Source organism: Syngnathus acus, chromosome 17 (genome assembly GCF_901709675.1).
Source record: "Syngnathus acus chromosome 17, fSynAcu1.2, whole genome shotgun sequence".
Lineage (NCBI taxonomy): Eukaryota > Metazoa > Chordata > Actinopteri > Syngnathiformes > Syngnathidae > Syngnathus > Syngnathus acus.
In genome coordinates, this window is record NC_051102.1 from 6,300,432 (window position 1) to 6,317,354 (window position 16,923).

Consider the following 16,923-nt stretch of genomic DNA (forward strand, 5'->3'; position numbering starts at 1 on the left):
CCAGCTTTTATTTAATATGGTAAGAACATTTTAAATATTTGAACAGGGATGTGCAGAGTGAAATAGGTTTAAGACAATGAGACAGCGATCTCTGATATTAAAAATGGCACATTTATTACTACATTACTGTTATATACACAACAGTTCTCAATATCTACTTTATATATAAAAATAGGAAACTGGAGGCACTTTGAGGACAAAGCCTACATAGATATTGCCCTCAAATATTTATGAAGACAGAAAGAGCTGTGGCAAGTCATTTGTTGCGGTTGACAAGTCTTCTAATTAAGAATATTGTGTTTTCATACCTGCACACTGTAGAAAATTCCTTTACATAAACACAAGTCCTTTTTTTTTTTTTTTTGCATTACTAGAACAATTCTTTTTAGATGAAAATAAACTCACGGGTTATTCCATAGGCATAGGGCATAATCTTCAAATGACACAAAGGTAATCCAAATAGTTTTCCAGCTGATACATCATACAGCTGTACATACATTTACATGGCAGTCAAGGACAAGCTCATATTCAAAATATAGTCAATCCACAAATAAAAGGTCTAAGTAGGATTCAGTGTCAAAGCTGTCGCATCAATAAATTCTTGTTGATGATCTTGAATGCAACATTTCACCATCATCTATGCATGTAACAGAAGTATTCAGGCACTGGTTAGTAACTTTCATCCACACTCCCAAAGTCAAAAAAATGACTAAGGCCACCCTTTTATGCATTTGTTTTGATGAATTCTATCACCTGTATAATGAAGCTAAATAACGTTGTAAATTGATTGTGGCTCCAACTCAAATGAATCATATTAATAATCTACACAAGTAGAGACTGACAACATATTGCTCCACTTTAAACTGAACTGGCATAAACAAAGGAATCCAAATAAAAAGTCAGGTTTGCACAGAAATAACAAAAAAATATGTATATATAATAATTATCACAACATGTGACAATATAGCCAGAATTTGTCATTTCTAACATTTCCAAGCATCTGGCACAACACAAAAACACCTCACTTTGTTCCCGCAATCTAAAAAAAAAAAAGTCTCCAATTTAAACAATGTAAACAAAGAGCATTAAAAAAAACCACACACACACACACACACTAAATTTTAACTATCTTACAATGAAACGAAAAAAACGAACAATTCTACAAAAGGAAGCTCATTACAAAGAGGCTTTGCAGGTGATCAAAATGGGAGGGGTGTTTCCCATGATAAAGAAACCAAGTCAATAAATGGCAATTGAGTAAATTAATAGTGAGGAAGGTAGCTTTACAACTCGCCATCCCTTTTAATACTCTTTTTTTCCCCAACACAACCTTTGCGAGATGAGCTTGTCATTGTCATCCATAACATGTGACCCGATTGGTCCAATCACAGAGGACAGCCGGAAACTTCCACAACTGGCAATAAAATGGTCCCTATGTAACCATTTGTCATCTGCTCTATATGCTCAAATGTAAAAAAAGAAAGAAAAATATTTGCAAAAATCATTCTGGTGTGATGGCTATTTAAGAGAGAATAATAACAAATGGAAAACATATTGCAGGGTCACTCTGCTTAATAAAAAAAAAAAAAAAAAAGTCCTCTTGTGACTAGGCCGTGCAGGATGGCTGCTAACACCTGGTCTAAGTGGCAACTCGTGTGGGGCAAACTGATATCTGGAAGGTCTATTAGTCTGGAAGCCCCTCATAGAAACTGGTTGACTGTATCTGGAGATGAGTCTTTCCTCAGTGGTGCTGCTACCTCGGGCAGTCGGTCAGTTCAACTTTGCGCTTTCCAGGGAGGAACACCACACATGCTGCATGTACACCAGATGGAGTAAGAAATGTTTAAAAAAAAAAAAAAAAAGACAAGAACCAAGTCATGTCCCCTCTGACTTTTCAGTCAATCTATCTAAGACCTTCTGTTATATTTGGGAATGCCACGTGTTACAACATAATAATACAAATTGTGGCTTTGCTCACAGAAGGAATTGAGGACTATTTGATCCAAACAGGTTTGTTCCCAACGTGTAAAGCGTTCTTTTTTTTCAGAATGTCTTACAAAAACATGATCATAAGAATGTCCCCACCTCAGTGTCCTTGAGTCAAATCATGTAAATAGTATGAATACACGGTTGTCTCTCTTTCTTGTTCTATACAAGTGTGCTTGTTATGTTTGTTTGTTACTGCCCCCCCTCCCCCCCTTTTGACAGCGATGAGGCCCCCCGTGTGCCTTCCCAAAACCACATGGAAGTGCATTAAGGCCACGTCTTCAAACATCTGTTAGTCAACAGGAGCTGGAAGAAACACATTTTGATAAATGTTAGGTAAATCTGCATATACAATGTCAAAATAATAATACAGTGGTAGCTGGACTTGCAACATTTATGAGAGCGCCAGTCATCGCACGTCAATAAATTCAAGGCAAAGTTAATATGACGCAGTCTTGAACATTTGCAACAAGGTAGGAGAGTTTGGCTGTCTACAATTAGCGAAATTAATATCTGAGACGGCGGCGCACTGGTTAGCATGTCCGCCTGAATGTTCTTCTCGGGTATCACAGCATCAAAAGTTGATGCCTAGTTGGATGGCTTGCAAGTCAAGGCACCACTGTAACCGCACCGCTGAAAGCTTGAAAGCAAACCTCGGAATTACATATGGCTTATTGGATTGTGTCCATCACCGCCGAGCCCTCCTCCCATCTGCATCTGGGGGTCCACGCCCGACACTTTCTCCTCCTCTCTTCTCTTGAGGCAGGCGGCCTTTGGGTTGAGATTACGCTCTTTACAAAAGGCACATAAACAACGATTAGGGCAACTTCAATGAGCCATATGTTTGGACTTCACACGAGTGGAGCAGAGGAGAGGAAAGGGGGAGGAAGAAAAAAATGAGAAGACAGGAAAAGTAGGATGAGAAGAAGCAGATATCGATCCTTCCTCATATATTCTCCCTTTCTCCTCCTTACTGGTCCAGTTAATAGAGGCGTGAAAAGAGAAAGTGGGTGTTACACAGAGTCTGAACATGACCTTTAAGAGGAAATGCCCCCAGGCTCTCGTAAGAAGAAGCTCGGCTGTCTGTGTGGACAAGACTAGTGACGTCAGACCGGGTTGGCCGACCTACCTCGCACCTGCTTCTCCAGGCCCAGTATGACCTGGACGGCCTGCTGCAAGATGACAAGCTTGGTCTGGGCCTTGTCGCTCTGCAGGTGAACCTGACACATCCTGCCCAGCTCTCTGAAGGCTTCGTTTATGTCGCACACTCGCACCCGCTCCCTAGCGTTGTTAGCTAGGCGCCGCTCGCGCTCCCTCTGCTCCTTCTCTTCGGCCGTCAGGTTCTCATCGGTCACTGGGATAACGCTGCAGCCAGGAGGAGAGCGATTGGCGTGGCTGGTTAGCAAAGCCAAATCACAACCTGGCTAAGCCTACGCTCACATTCTTAAGTGGAGTGCTTCTCCATTCTAAATGCTCAAAGTTCCTCCCTGCAGGTGAGATGAAGAAACAGCCCAGTGGAGTGGGCCGGGCCAGAGGGCAGGCGGATGTGTCTTTTTTCTTCTATGCTTTTTTTTTTTTGGGAGGCCATGTCCTAATAAACACCGTACTCCACAAACTAATGTAATTGTGTAGGGTCACTGAGGTCCAGGATGGAAGTTGAGGGGATCTTACAACTTTCCAGCAGAGGGACAGAAGATATGAGGAGGGTGTGAGAAGTAAAGCTCTCTACCCACTACAGCACATCAGAGAAGAGTGACGGCATTGTGATAAATACATCACAAGTCAATGTATTTATCGGAAAGAGGTCAAGAATAGCTCAAGGTTGCCATCTGTAAAAATAAGCCGAGACGTGGATGGAGGATGAAACATCAAACGCAAAGCAGCGTAATGAGCGTGGTTATGTTGCAAGGACATGCGGCACTTTGAGGTTGAGGCGGGTTAAGACACGTGAAAACACGCAACGCATGTCGAGCTTGTGTGTAACAGCAAAAGCCACAATGGCGGTGGGAAAAAAGCCAAAGTAACAAACAGGTTAATAAACTGGTAAGGTGAGGGGAAGCACACAGACATGGGGAAAAAGAAGCACAAAGGATATAAAAGTAAGACAAAGGCAACACACATACACACATACACACGCATCCAGCATGTGCTACCACAGGAGAACCAAAACCAGAGAATGGGGGTGTTTTTCAAACAGTCACATAGCTTCAAGCCCTTATTCCCTGCCCTCACTTTGGAGGTGACTTCAAGGATGGACTGAATGGTGTAGAAAGCTTAAATGTTCCCGGATGTAATTGACCAAATGAACAAACAACATCATTGATTCTAACCAAATGGGCCAAACAGGAGCATGAAGCCATGTGATAGTTTAGTTTGTCAAGAAGACCTTCCCCTCCTCCTCCTCCTCCTCTTCGTCCTTCCTTTCTCCCTGGACACCCACTGACCTCGGACTTGCTGCTCCAGGTTGAGTATAACGTTAACGGCCTGCTGGAGCACGTTCAATTTAGTCTGCGGTTTCTCATAGTTCAGATGGAGCTGACACATGCGGCCCAGCTCCTTAAAGGCCTCATTGATGTCCCGCACGCGGAGCCGCTCGCGGGCATTGTTTGCCATCCTCCGCACTTTCTCCCGCCCAGCTTTAATCTCCACTGGTAGATCTTCGTCATCCTCATCCATCAGACTAGCCAATGGCAGATGAGGGGGGGAAGGAAACAACATTGTGGGCACAGTTCAGGTAAGCATCAATTTTCTTAGCTAGATGTAATGTAGCTTTCTGACAATCATTAACATTGATCTGAGAAGTTTTAGATAACGCTACGCTAAAAAGTGCTAATGTCATACGAGAAAAAAAGAATGCACCTTGTTTGTAGAGCTTGCAGCTCTTTGTTCTCATCCTCTGACTTGTCAGTCACAGAGCAGTTTTCATCCTCATCCTTGGACTCTCGTTTGACGTCACTGGAGCGATTCAGGCTGCTCACTAGACCTGCAAACAAAACGGGACAAAAATGTGACTCGCTGAATCTCTGTGACAAGCAGGAGAAAAGAGAGAAAGACCCACTGTTGAAACCTTCAGGCTGAGAGCCTTGGAGAGCTGATGGGGAACTGTGGTGCCCAAGTCCTCCACTAGAGGGCAGGCCAGCAGAGTCTTCGTGGTGGTTGGAGACCTTCAAGTCAATCATGAAGTAAGAATGTTGATCATGTTTCAAGAGCAAAACATTCTGCAGGATTGTACATGTGTGACAATGACAATAAAGATCTATTCTATTCTATTCTATTTATGAATCTCACCATTCCAGGCAGGCGACTGGACAAGCCGAGTGCTACGTTACTAAAAGCTGAAGATAATCCCAAACCGGAGGTCAGCAGATTCTGCATCTCAGCCAGTCCTGGTCCCCCTTGTCCACTGGCGTGTCGCTGAAGAACATGAATGGCTTCGTCCAGGCGGTCCTCCAGTTTATTAGACTGCAGCCAAGCAAATTACAAAGCGTAATGACATCATCGACATGTATGGCTGACAAAACCTTGGGAAGCCATTGAAAGGCTCACCATGCTCTGAAGTCCACCATGAAAGTTAGGCGAAGGTGTAGCTTGTCCAGATGACCTTGTCCACTGGGAAGCTGAGCCTGTGGAGGAATCTAAATGGTTTACTCACGTAAAAATACTTGTTTGTCTCCACCAAGCAGGTCAGCTGTGGATAATTACTTTATGAACTCATTTGCTCTAAACAATAGAAAGGTAAAGTAAATATGTATTCTGTAAATAATTCCGTTCAAGTCTTCATTTTCTACTGACATTCTCTTTCAACTTGTGCCACTCACAGTATTTGATGTGTGATGATGTCACTCCAGAACAAATTGTAAAGACAAATAGGGAAGTGACCTCTCCCTCTTTTTATTTGGACTGTACTTTCCCTTCCTCTCTCATATGTTATATTTGGAGGGTGAGCGGGTCTGGGAGATCATTTGAAGGTTAAGTTCTTATGTCGTGTTGCATTTGCACAGAAGTAGCACCACTGTCTGCACTACTGAAAATTCCAGAAATTACATTTTTAATGGTACATTCAACCATCACGAGGCTATAAATCCCATGATGACTGCAGTCTTTCATAGAAGTAGTTTAGAGTTAAATCAGGAGGTGATGACTGACCTGAAACAGCCTGAGGAGAGCCGGACGGAGTGGACGGGGACGAAGAGTAGCCATTACTGTTTGGGTCTGAAGGATAGATCTGTACACAAACATTTTGCGTTTCGGTATGATCAAATAAAACCCAGATGCTCAATTATCATTAAAGGTTCTGAGGAATGTGCGAGAAAATGTTCACATGGATTTGCGTCTGCACAACTTACAGAAGCCAGCGCCTTCCCAATTTCATCACCGGAACTCCCAGGTACTGATCCCCGATTGGCTTGACAGGAAGGGGGAAAAAATGTTTCTGATTAAAATGTGCTCTGAGCGCCAAGTCTGTGATCAAATGCTCTCATACGGACACTGTTCATGAAGGTCTGTTTTAAGAGTTTACACATAATAGTACCGGCAGTAGGAGGTGTCTGACTGGGAAGTCCGTAGCTGTTTGAGCCAGAGTGGAAGCCAGCCGGGTGGTTGCCGTTGACCTCGCTGCCATGCAGGGGGTAGTTTTGGGGCGAGAGGGGAAGCGGTTGCCGTTTCTGGGACGCCAAAGAGACCAAAGGATTTCAACAGATCAAGCAGACAAATGTCCCAAAAACAACTCGTAACTATTAAGGCTCACCAGTCTGTCTTGGGGGTTGATGGCAGTAAAGGGACCATGCTGGCTCAGATGGGTGGAGTTACCCAGCATGGAAGGATAACCAGGTTGAACCATCGACCCAGCAGAACCCCATGGATCGGAAGGCGGGTGGAGGCCTTCTGTCAGGGTTGCATGAAGAGACAGAGAAGGGAGCCGCGGTGGGGGGTGGGTGGGTCCAAGAAGGGTGAGGGACATCCAGCCACAGGAGATGAAAAGACAATAAAAGGCACATATGAGACATGTCACATTAGTTTGATGATTTCATCCAACCGTGCTCATGATGAAATGCTAAAAAGATGGGGCATTTTTAAACTACAGTATGTAGGTCAGCAAACATTTTTGCAACACAAGCATTTTTTATTTTACTCAATCTCAACGGACAAATAGAGGTTGTTGTGCCAACTGGCGATTGAACTCACCTTGCATGTAGAACGGTGGTGTGTAGATGCTTCCTGCTTTCGAAGCAGAGTAGCCAGCATTGTCCCTGTTAAAATCCTCGCCCGAGGCACAAACCTGAAAACAAACAAAAAACCCGCACTTCAAATGCTCGATTTCATGACTAGACATAATAGACACCAAATACATTATAATAGTCTTATCCTGCCTGTGACTCATTTCGACTCTTTTCAGTATCAGGCTGTTCAACAGAACCAGTCTGAGAATGCCTTTGAATCCTCAACACACATAAGCAAAAGAGCACAGGACAGGAGTTGCAGTTGGACGTGAAACGGATCCACAAGAACCAAGTTACCGACAGCTTTCTTAAGCAAAACGACTGTTGACGCAAGTCAAACTCGACTGCAACCGCACTGGAGTTTTCGGCTGTAATTTGATTAAGCAGAAAGAAAAAGGAGAGGAAAAGGAGGCTAGTGGAGAAGAGGGAAGGAGAGACGCACTCCTAATTACTGAACCATCTGTCGAATCCTGGATGGCGGCCAACTCCACTGGCAGCTGGGATGGAGGGGTGGGGGAGGGAGAGAGAGAGAGAGAGAAAGGGGAGAGCTGTTGTTCGCGGAGGCGAGTGGGTGGGTGAGTGGGAGGGAGGGGCTGCGGGGTTTGAGGCGATGGCGGGGTGGGGAGGAAGAAACGGAGAAGGGGAGGGAGGAAATCGGCCGATCAGAAAGCGAGACTAGGAGGGGGGAAATGAGTTATGAATTTCCCTCCATGAGCTACACAAATGTGCCTGGCAGAAGGGAGGAAATGTGGTCACAAAGTAGAAGGGCCCAAAAAGTATGACGCTATAAATACACTACAAATGGAGCGAGTGGTTCAATGAGTGGCTTTTTCCCCCACGTTTCTCTCTTTAAATGACTGGTGCAGATACGCAGCTGCGCAAGCTGAATATACAGCATTGCTGCAGTTGGACAGTTTTGCAAGCCACAAAGAGGACCGAGATGCCAAATAGAACATGAAAAAAGAACTCTGAGAAAACGCAGTACCGCCGACCGGGTGGGATGCGATGCTGAATGTTAGCACTTACCGAAGAGGGCAGGCCAGGGGGCACTTTCCGGATCTTTTTTGGCTGAGCTTCTGATGGAAAGGAGAAAAAAACAAAGGAGGGTCAAACAGCACAAAACGTTCACATATGAACGACACTGATTATACAGTCCCGCATTCGTAGTCTTACACAGCATTTGCGATTTTGGGTACTTTCAAAATAAAACTTGTAGCAATACGTTTGTTGCATCTGTGATTTTCTTGGTTGATATTCATTTGATCAATGTCGGTTAGCATGTTCATCTCTTCCACTGATTGTCACCTAGTTAAGGTATATTCTTATCTAATGTGAACAATCAACCACAGCACCCGCTTGACGAAAGGAAAGTGACAACTTCCTGGTACTTTAAAAACTTCAAGAGGAGAAGTGATTACAGACAGACACTTCAATTGAGATTAGAATAGGGAAAGGCTTTCTGATCTGATGGAAATTGTTATCCCACTGAAATGGAAAGCGTGGGTCTTTTCAAATCTTACCGATGGGGTCTTGTGCGGGTCGTCTGCGAGGGTTGTTGCCCTCGTAGGAGGAATAAAATTGGGAGGCTGGTTTCAAGCCAGAGGGGGACAGGGCACCGGGACTGGGCATGGCGATCTCACTGGGCAAAAAGCCCGGCTATAAAATGACAAATGGAAAAAAAAAAAATCATGTACAACATAGTAGAGAACGGTGGGGGGGGGACTCAAAATGCAAAGAAGGAAGATTTGTCTTGCTAACTGATTTACCTGCGTTGCAAATGACGAGTAAGGGCCTCTGTCAGCCTTCCCTGTTGGAAGAACACAAAATGAAATTAGGCCATGCTGTGCAAAATTAGGCATTAATGTCAACATTAAATCCTAGTCTGGCAACCGCCCCGTCTGCGTATGAACGCCTCGCATCTGCCGAGTCGATTGGGTATGATGGGCAATATTTATGACCGCGGAGAGCAAAACAACAACAAATTGAGCCATTATAAATGGTTCAGGGGCAATTGTGCCTGTCTCTGCTCCCCTCCCATGACAGTTAAACAGAGGCCAATGCAATCCCATGGGAGAGCCTTGTTTGTGCATGGGTGCCCTTTATAACCCCGACACCCCATCCGACCCCGCGTACACGCCCACCTCCATATTGAACGCACAGAATGGAACACAGTGCTGCTACACATCCTCCCCGATTATCCTGCTGCCTGCATCCATCAGCACCTGAGCATGAATATGGCTTGCCCTTAAGGATGTGTACGGCAGACAAATAAGGAATGCAACCATAAATATGTATGTACGCTGCAGTGGCTGTGGGAAAAATGCTCGGATATTTTTTTGGGGGTGAAGACAGCTGCCGCGTACGTCTTCCTCAGCTGCTGAATTCAACTTACCAGCAATCCCTGGACCAAACACTGTGCCAGGTGCAATGCCAGCTTGCTCACTGTAAACGCCATCTTCGGCAAAACACTGTAAGAGAAGACGGCACAAATTTGAAGAAAAAAAAAAAAAAGAATTCAACCACAAATAGATAGTCGCATACAACTACAATAGATACCCATGTGACTTTTTCAACATTCTAATTACCCAAGTGGATGAAAGCACAATAAATCAATTCAAGCAAAAGTTGATTAAGTTACATTTAATGATCAGGGCCACTCAATTATTATTGTGTACTACTGCTATCTAACCGTGTACATTGTAATACATCAATACTTTAATATGTGTTATCTATATTTAATAACGAATGTCCAAACACATTTTTTTGGCACCCGAGTCAATATCTTATGTTTCATGATAAATACAAACAAAATTCAAAGTGCAATGTTTTCATATTTGTAAAAAGAGCCATTTTATCAAGTGCAGTCTAAGCAACAAAATAAACATTGAACAGGCACGAGAGCCCAAACCGCTTGGCATCTCCATAACCAGGCTCAATGCAGTCACATGAAAGTCAAGTTTGCTCGTACCCTCCCCTGGCTGAAAGATGGGCTGTTCTGCTCTCCGGACCCCCAGGGACCTGATCCATTCCTCTCATCAACGCCTGTAAAGTAGAGAAATAGCAATAAATAATGTTATATAGTCTATGTAACAAGGTTCAGAGAGCAGAGAAGTTGACCTGCTTTTTAAGAGATGATCGAAGCTGTCAAAACCTTTACTCCACATCACACAAACAGTGATGAAGTGATGATGGATGAAAGCTATATGAAGTCTGAATAAATAACACCCAATACGAGAGTCCCAAAATGATTTCCTCTATCCTTCGCTGACCCATTCCACATCTTTACGTTTTTCCAACAAGGTCTAAATCTCATATAAGCGACGTATGTTATGCCTGACGAGAACACTCTGGCACTCAAAGAGATGAATGCGTCTGAAACGACTGATTTTAAGAGTCGGTCCCTGCCCGTCCTATTTCCTTCAATCTCTACTTGAACTACAACGTTGAATCTCTTGGGTAAAGCGCAAGCTAAATTGCGGTCTGATTTGCATAATTGTGCATATTAATGAAGCTCAAGTCTATGAATATTCATATTTTGGTTTTGTTGTCTAATTAAAAAGCGGATGATGATGATGGGGGGTGTGGAGGCGGTCTCGAATCACGACAGGATTCGGCAGTATATCAGAATGATGGGCCCACGGTGCGATGGGCGCTGTGGCAACGCTGATCTATACACACACACACAATCAGATTCAAATACTGGCGGAATCATTGAGGAAGAAGATGGCGTCCTTTCGACAGGTAACTGCGTCACTCTGTCAACATTCAAGAAAAAGTGTGATTCTGTTGGGCCTAACTTAAAAATATAAGAAATAAGCAAAAGAAGGTCGAGACTAAACAAAGACGTTCGGGTTGAACGATTTATTATTTCGGGATGGAAATCATGATCTCAGTCAGTTGAGTTTTTGTGATTGTCAAAGCTGTGTTTTTTTTTTTCTTCCAAAAAGCACTCATATCCCTCCCCCAAGCCCACCAATGAAAAATATGGGTATCAGGAAGTACTCATATACAAGTAGATGCACTCATACGTGATATGAAAAAGTAGTATCGGTGTATCCCTTTCATACGCCAATTTTTTTTTTTTTTAGAGCGAGAAAGCTGCATCAAGTGCAGACTATCAAACAGACTACAAACAAAATCGGACAAAGGATGAGTAACATCAGAGCAATTTTTTTTTTTTTTTAACCCCAATGCAAAACTCCTCCCCTTCAGGCATGGCTAGTCTATAATTACACAGGAAGAGAGATACTGAAAACAGCCAGCCAGCTTGACTCACTGGCTTGAGGAGTACAACATTGACCAGACTTGCAGACATGTTTTGGGTCTGAACAGGAACATTGCCACAGGCACTTTGAATTCAATGTCTATACACCTTTTTCCTTCCCGCTGCAAAGTGAGTCACGCAGACACAAAGCATGAAGTCATATCCATGTCAAAACCTCAAGAGAGTTAAGGCCGTTAATGAAATACTGAACAATGTTCGGTAACACATGCCGCGTTGTTTTAACCTGTGAGTCACTGGAGACTTCTAAAACAGCTCAGTGCGCCGCAACCCCCAACGTTATCTTGTTTGCTTTTTTCCTCGTCAAACGTTAAGACATTTGAAATGGCAACGTTAACTGACTATACTTCATCTAAATGTGCAGCAGATAGAGAATTTCACTTGAACAGATAGAACTCTGCTCACACTTCTGCATTTCAGTCTCATAAAGTGTCTAAAAATATATTCCGCATGTTCTCGGTTTCCAGAGAGCAAAAAATTAAAGTGGACTGGAATCACTTTAGCTCGTTGGTGACTTGAATCAGAAAAAACGAGAAGTTCACATACATTCCTAACTGAAGTCACAACCACAGAAGTTGAACCTCCACACACCCTAAACCTCAACATGGCCATATGTAAAAAAAACTATTTCACTAAACTTGAAACACGTTGACAGCCAAAACATAGTCGTTCTCCAAACAAAGGGCCGTTATGTCACCGTTTCCCGTTAACGAATAAAAAAAACTTAAAGTAGGATGCAAGACAGCAGAAGGGGACAATGTTTTTCCCAGAGTCAGCAGAGGTGATTAATTGGTCGGTTCCTATCAACCCCCACTGCCTCTGCCTTTGTGGTTTTCTTGATTGAATAGCAACAGCTGACAAGGCGATGGAAATGACAAATGCAAGATATGGATGAGGAAATGACACGGGGAAGTACATAATGTAACATGTGTAAATCTTGTTAAATACTTTGCAATTTACTCAAAAAAGAAATTGATTTTGGACTCACCTGAACTTCCAAACTGGCTGCTGGCTAGTCTGACTGTTGGCCTACTCTTGCCATTAGAAAGCGGAAGTTCAAACATCTGAAATGACAATTAGGACATTTTAACCAACACATTTAATCAAGTAAACTTGTGAGCAACCAAAGTGTTCAATCACTAAAGACCTGCCAACTATACATTTATTCAAAGGTTACTTTATCTTTTGAAGTCTTACTGCGCTAAAATCCAGCAAGTCGCTGAGCTCCTTGTCTGTCCCCACTGTCGTCATCCTCTGTTGCCGTTCGCTTGCCTTTTCGGTCTCAGCAAGCCACTGCAGGCACAGGGTAAAGAAAACATGAGGAAAATAATCATTAATCCTTTCCCAAATTTATATTACAGCAAACAACAACCTCAGGTGTGGTGCGATTTATGACACTGCACAGTCAATATCGTAAGAAGGAAATAGATTGCTATGATTATCATCATATTCCAATCCACCTCCTACACAACTTTTTCTGCGCAGTGCAAGATAAAATGTGACATTTTATCAAGTTATGCCTGTGAAAGCTACAAAGGCATTCACACTAGCAGATATGATGTGCGATAAGGGCGTTACAAGCATCTGATGCATCAATCATAACAAAATAAAGATGTACACCAAAAGTTGGAAATTAGTAATAAAACATTCATATTTGGCCACCGTTTTTATTTATTAGCAAGCATTAATCATGATGACTTCGGGAAAACTATATCACCTGCAAATAAATACACATTTAACCTAAACCAATGTAGACTCCAAAGTGATACATATATAATGACGTATGAAAAAAAACTCCTATGCATTGAACAATAGCGTAAACAGTGCATGCTAATAGGCATTATATTGTCCGTAATCACATTTAAAACGAATATTCAAGGATCTTCTGTGGTCTGAGGTCAAAATGGGGGAGTTCTCTCCTAACAAATGGAAGTTGTTAACGCTTGAGCACCCCCACACCATCCTGCCCACAACTGAGACAAGTTGGCAAGAAACAAGTGCAACCCCCTAATTGACACAAGCAGCTAGTGTGTTGGCTGTAATAGTAAAGTATGTGTTTTACACGGAACACTTATAGTGTGGAACAAATCAAACCCATTGGAGAAAAGAAAAAGAAGCTCAAACCTGTTGCCTGGCTTGCTGGTGGCCCCCACTCCGCTCAGCGAGGGGGACTCGACACAAAGAGCCGGTCGGCAAAGTTTCAATAGAGAATTTCAAAACTTGGCAAACATAAATAAAAATCGAAATACACAAGCGAAACTGTATTCGGCTTTATGAACGTGTATAAAAATATAGTTTCGACTTTTGAGGGACTGTTTTACTGATGTTACTCGACATACTGGCAGACATCAATGTGTGTGTGTGTGTGTGTGTGTGTGTGTGTGTAGGGGGGGGGGGGGGGGGGGGGGCTAACTCGCAATGCTAATACGTTGAGCATACCGAAGTGAAACAAAGACGACTTTTTTGTTAACATGTTACCCAAACCTCGTCAGGGTAAAATGAACGAAAACCAATTATCTACAAAATGGTCCTTCTGTTTTCCCCGTGCAAATGCAACTTGACGGGAAAAAATGCGCTTAAAACTTGACTATTACTCCCCAACACCGTGACAGACAAGAAGAGTTGAACCTCCAACAGGCGTGTTGTGAGAATATATTTAGGACGCGTATTTACCTTGGCTCAGCTTTGTAGCATCCAACAATGACAAATAAAGCGCCGGAGAGGAGAAAAAACAAAGTTATGGACTGGATCCCTTGCCCCCTCCGTGCTCCTCCGGATAGTGGGCTTGAGGAAGATGAGGAAAGCCAAGATTGAAACAGTCCAGCGCCTCGCTGCTGTCTTCGTCACGAAACCGAAAATCCGTCTCTGACACGAACCATAACTCAGCAATGACTCTGTTTCTTTTAATATTACAGAAATTGTAGCGACTTCATTTTCCAAGTGGACATTTTAGCAGCCTCCACATTGTCGCTTCCACAGATGTATCCCTCCGCGGCTCGGCCCACAGGAGGACATGGACGCATCCAGAAACATTAGCGGTGTCCAATTTCATCCAAAACGAATAAACGCCATGAAACGCGTTTCGATGGTTACCTGTTAATGTAAAAATAATCAAAAATTCCGGATACTATGTCCAATTTTGTCTGGAGCTACCGAACCGGAGGTTTGGACTTGCAAATCGCGCGGCTCTATGTCGAGGGGCGGATGAGGCGAAGAGTCCGGAGTGGACCAACGTTGAAGATGGAATGATAATATCGGAGAAGACGACCAATAGGATGCAGCCAAATTTGATTGACAGGTGGGACGTCCAAATATGTCAAACTCGAGGCAGTGTTGTTTTGCCTGCAGGTTGCAAACCAGCACCATCAATTACTTAACCAGCGCGTGTGTGAAAAGCCGTTTGAGATTATATTTGATATCTTTAATACCCAGCTCAATGTCCATGTACAGTATGCTATTTTTGTCTTCACTAGCAAGAGGGCATACTAGTAGAATGACAACTAGCAATGTTTTTCCCCAGTACTAGTGCCACTTATGGCTTGCTAGTATGCAATTAAACTTGAAACTATACTCTGTTGCACCAGTAACACCCGTTTTAACATTTAATATCCTACTATTTAGTGTATAAACAGCTGCACATCTATAATTTTAATGACAGTTATGCATTGTAGAGGGATTCTTGAGATTTTTTTTTTCAGTCTATGATCCCTGACCTTTAAAACAAAGATGTACTTCTTCTGTGGTAAGCAGACTTATCTGTCAAGGTCATCCTGTCCTGGCTTCACAGAGAATCCTCGTCCAGAAAGTGAAAGGCCCTTTGTTCAAAAGCAGGTGACCAAAATAAACAGTAAAATATTATGCTGATGCTTGCAAAATAAATATTTTCCATAACACTAAAAACATCTAGTTGTCATACTAGTACTTCTAGAGACATCATAAACTACCAGTTACTGCAACTGTTAGTGAGTAGCTAATTTCGACAGATATTTTTAACAAAAGACCAACATGCTGTCTGTTGTTCACGACCTGAACCTTTTGGGGGTGCGAGGGGGGTGAGGGGAAATAGCTGATACAGAAACAAGACTTGCACTTAAACATCACCATTTGTTGTGAGACTTGAGACAAGACAAAACCCACACTGGTTCACACGACCGCAACATCTGCATTGGCCTTTTTACGAGAAAACCTAGCCATCCATGCACAACCACACACACACGCACATGCTCAGCACGCGTTACACAGATGCACACCTGTAAGACATTAATTGTGGTACCCGAAGTATTCTTTAGAATTTCAGACCTAACCACATGAAAACAAATCTTCTTGGTACTTGGTCCACAAAACCTTTGAATTAATAAAAATAAAGAGCGCTACATACTCACCCCGAGACATCTTTTCAACAAGGGAGTCGACACGAGTGGATCAACCTCAATATGACAAAACGTGTTTCATGTCACTGATTCTCCGTGCTGCTCCTGCAGTGCACTTGGGGGAAACATAGAGCGTGTGTTTGCATTGGAGGTGATCATATTGCTGTGCTACGTCAACATCAAACGATGCCTTTCAGAAACTAGGACGAATGAAATGTTGCGTTGTGCGGTGGGGGAGACACTCAGATACACACACACACATGCACAGCAATATTGGAAAAATCAAAATCTATATTTAGAGAGGAACTCCATTTTCCTAACACCACACCCCTCCCACGCATTCATGGCCTCGTCTTACACGAGCACCTTAAGTTTGTAAATGGGTTACCCCAGTGCAGCCACCCACGCATCAGGTACAGTATGAAAACTTATAGGGCATCCTGTTATGACTTCTGGTTTCCTGTTTCCTGTAAAAAAAAAAAAAAAAGACACGGTCTTCACACAGACACACACACACGCTCCACAAATTAAGATCAGCTGGAAATTATCTAAAATACGTAAACCTACTCTGTACTCGAAGGGCAGGTCAACTCAAAAATTTTCTATAAAATATATTCAATGCGGACCCTCGAGTCTAACCACCGTATAATGATTAATATTGTGTTTGTGTAATTTAATGTATTTTTCAAATAAAATGTACCCGTTTTTATCCATCCAAATGTACCCGGTTTTATCCATCTGCTTTCAGGAAGACACGACGCCAGCCTCCTCTCTTCTGCGCAATGTTTTATTTCATGTCGTGTGATTCCGCAAAAGCTGTACAAATGTCAAGGGACGATTGCATCAGCAATAGCATGCAGTAGTGCGTGTGTGCTCATGGGTTAACTCAAGACCCCGCGTTTGTGCAAACAGCATGGAAAAGAAGCGCGTGTGAAATACACAAAGCTCCTGCCGAGATACCTGAGCATCCCTCGCCACAGGGGTCAAGCTACATTGCTCCTAATGAGCAGCTCCACCTTCCTATGGTGCCTCTGGCCTTTTTTTTTGGTCAATGTGTACACGCTTA

General features: G+C 43.1%; 1 protein-coding gene across 10 annotated transcripts; it reads right to left on the bottom strand.

The window, feature by feature from the left end:
- Positions 1-90: 90 nt before the first annotated feature.
- On the bottom strand, positions 91-14,713 carry tcf3a (transcription factor 3a). Of its 10 annotated transcripts, none has more exons than XM_037277103.1 (20): positions 14,161-14,713; positions 12,685-12,780; positions 12,476-12,551; positions 10,174-10,247; positions 9,598-9,673; positions 8,972-9,012; positions 8,726-8,861; positions 8,232-8,281; positions 7,171-7,264; positions 6,734-6,870; positions 6,518-6,650; positions 6,333-6,391; positions 6,133-6,211; positions 5,533-5,609; positions 5,275-5,448; positions 5,045-5,150; positions 4,846-4,969; positions 3,116-3,351; positions 2,651-2,757; positions 91-2,292 (listed from the first exon to the last, which is right to left on the bottom strand). In XM_037277103.1, exons 2-19 carry the CDS (start codon positions 12,736-12,738, stop codon positions 2,675-2,677), a joined length of 1,809 nt encoding a protein of 602 aa, XP_037132998.1. In that variant the 5' UTR covers positions 12,739-12,780; positions 14,161-14,713; the 3' UTR covers positions 91-2,292; positions 2,651-2,674. The 10 variants fall into 10 exon arrangements, with proteins under 10 accessions (XP_037132998.1, XP_037132991.1, XP_037132996.1 ...); XM_037277096.1 differs by having other exon boundaries at positions 2,651-2,777; XM_037277101.1 differs by having other exon boundaries at positions 2,640-2,757; positions 14,161-14,712.
- Between the last annotated feature and the right edge of the window lie 2,210 nt (positions 14,714-16,923).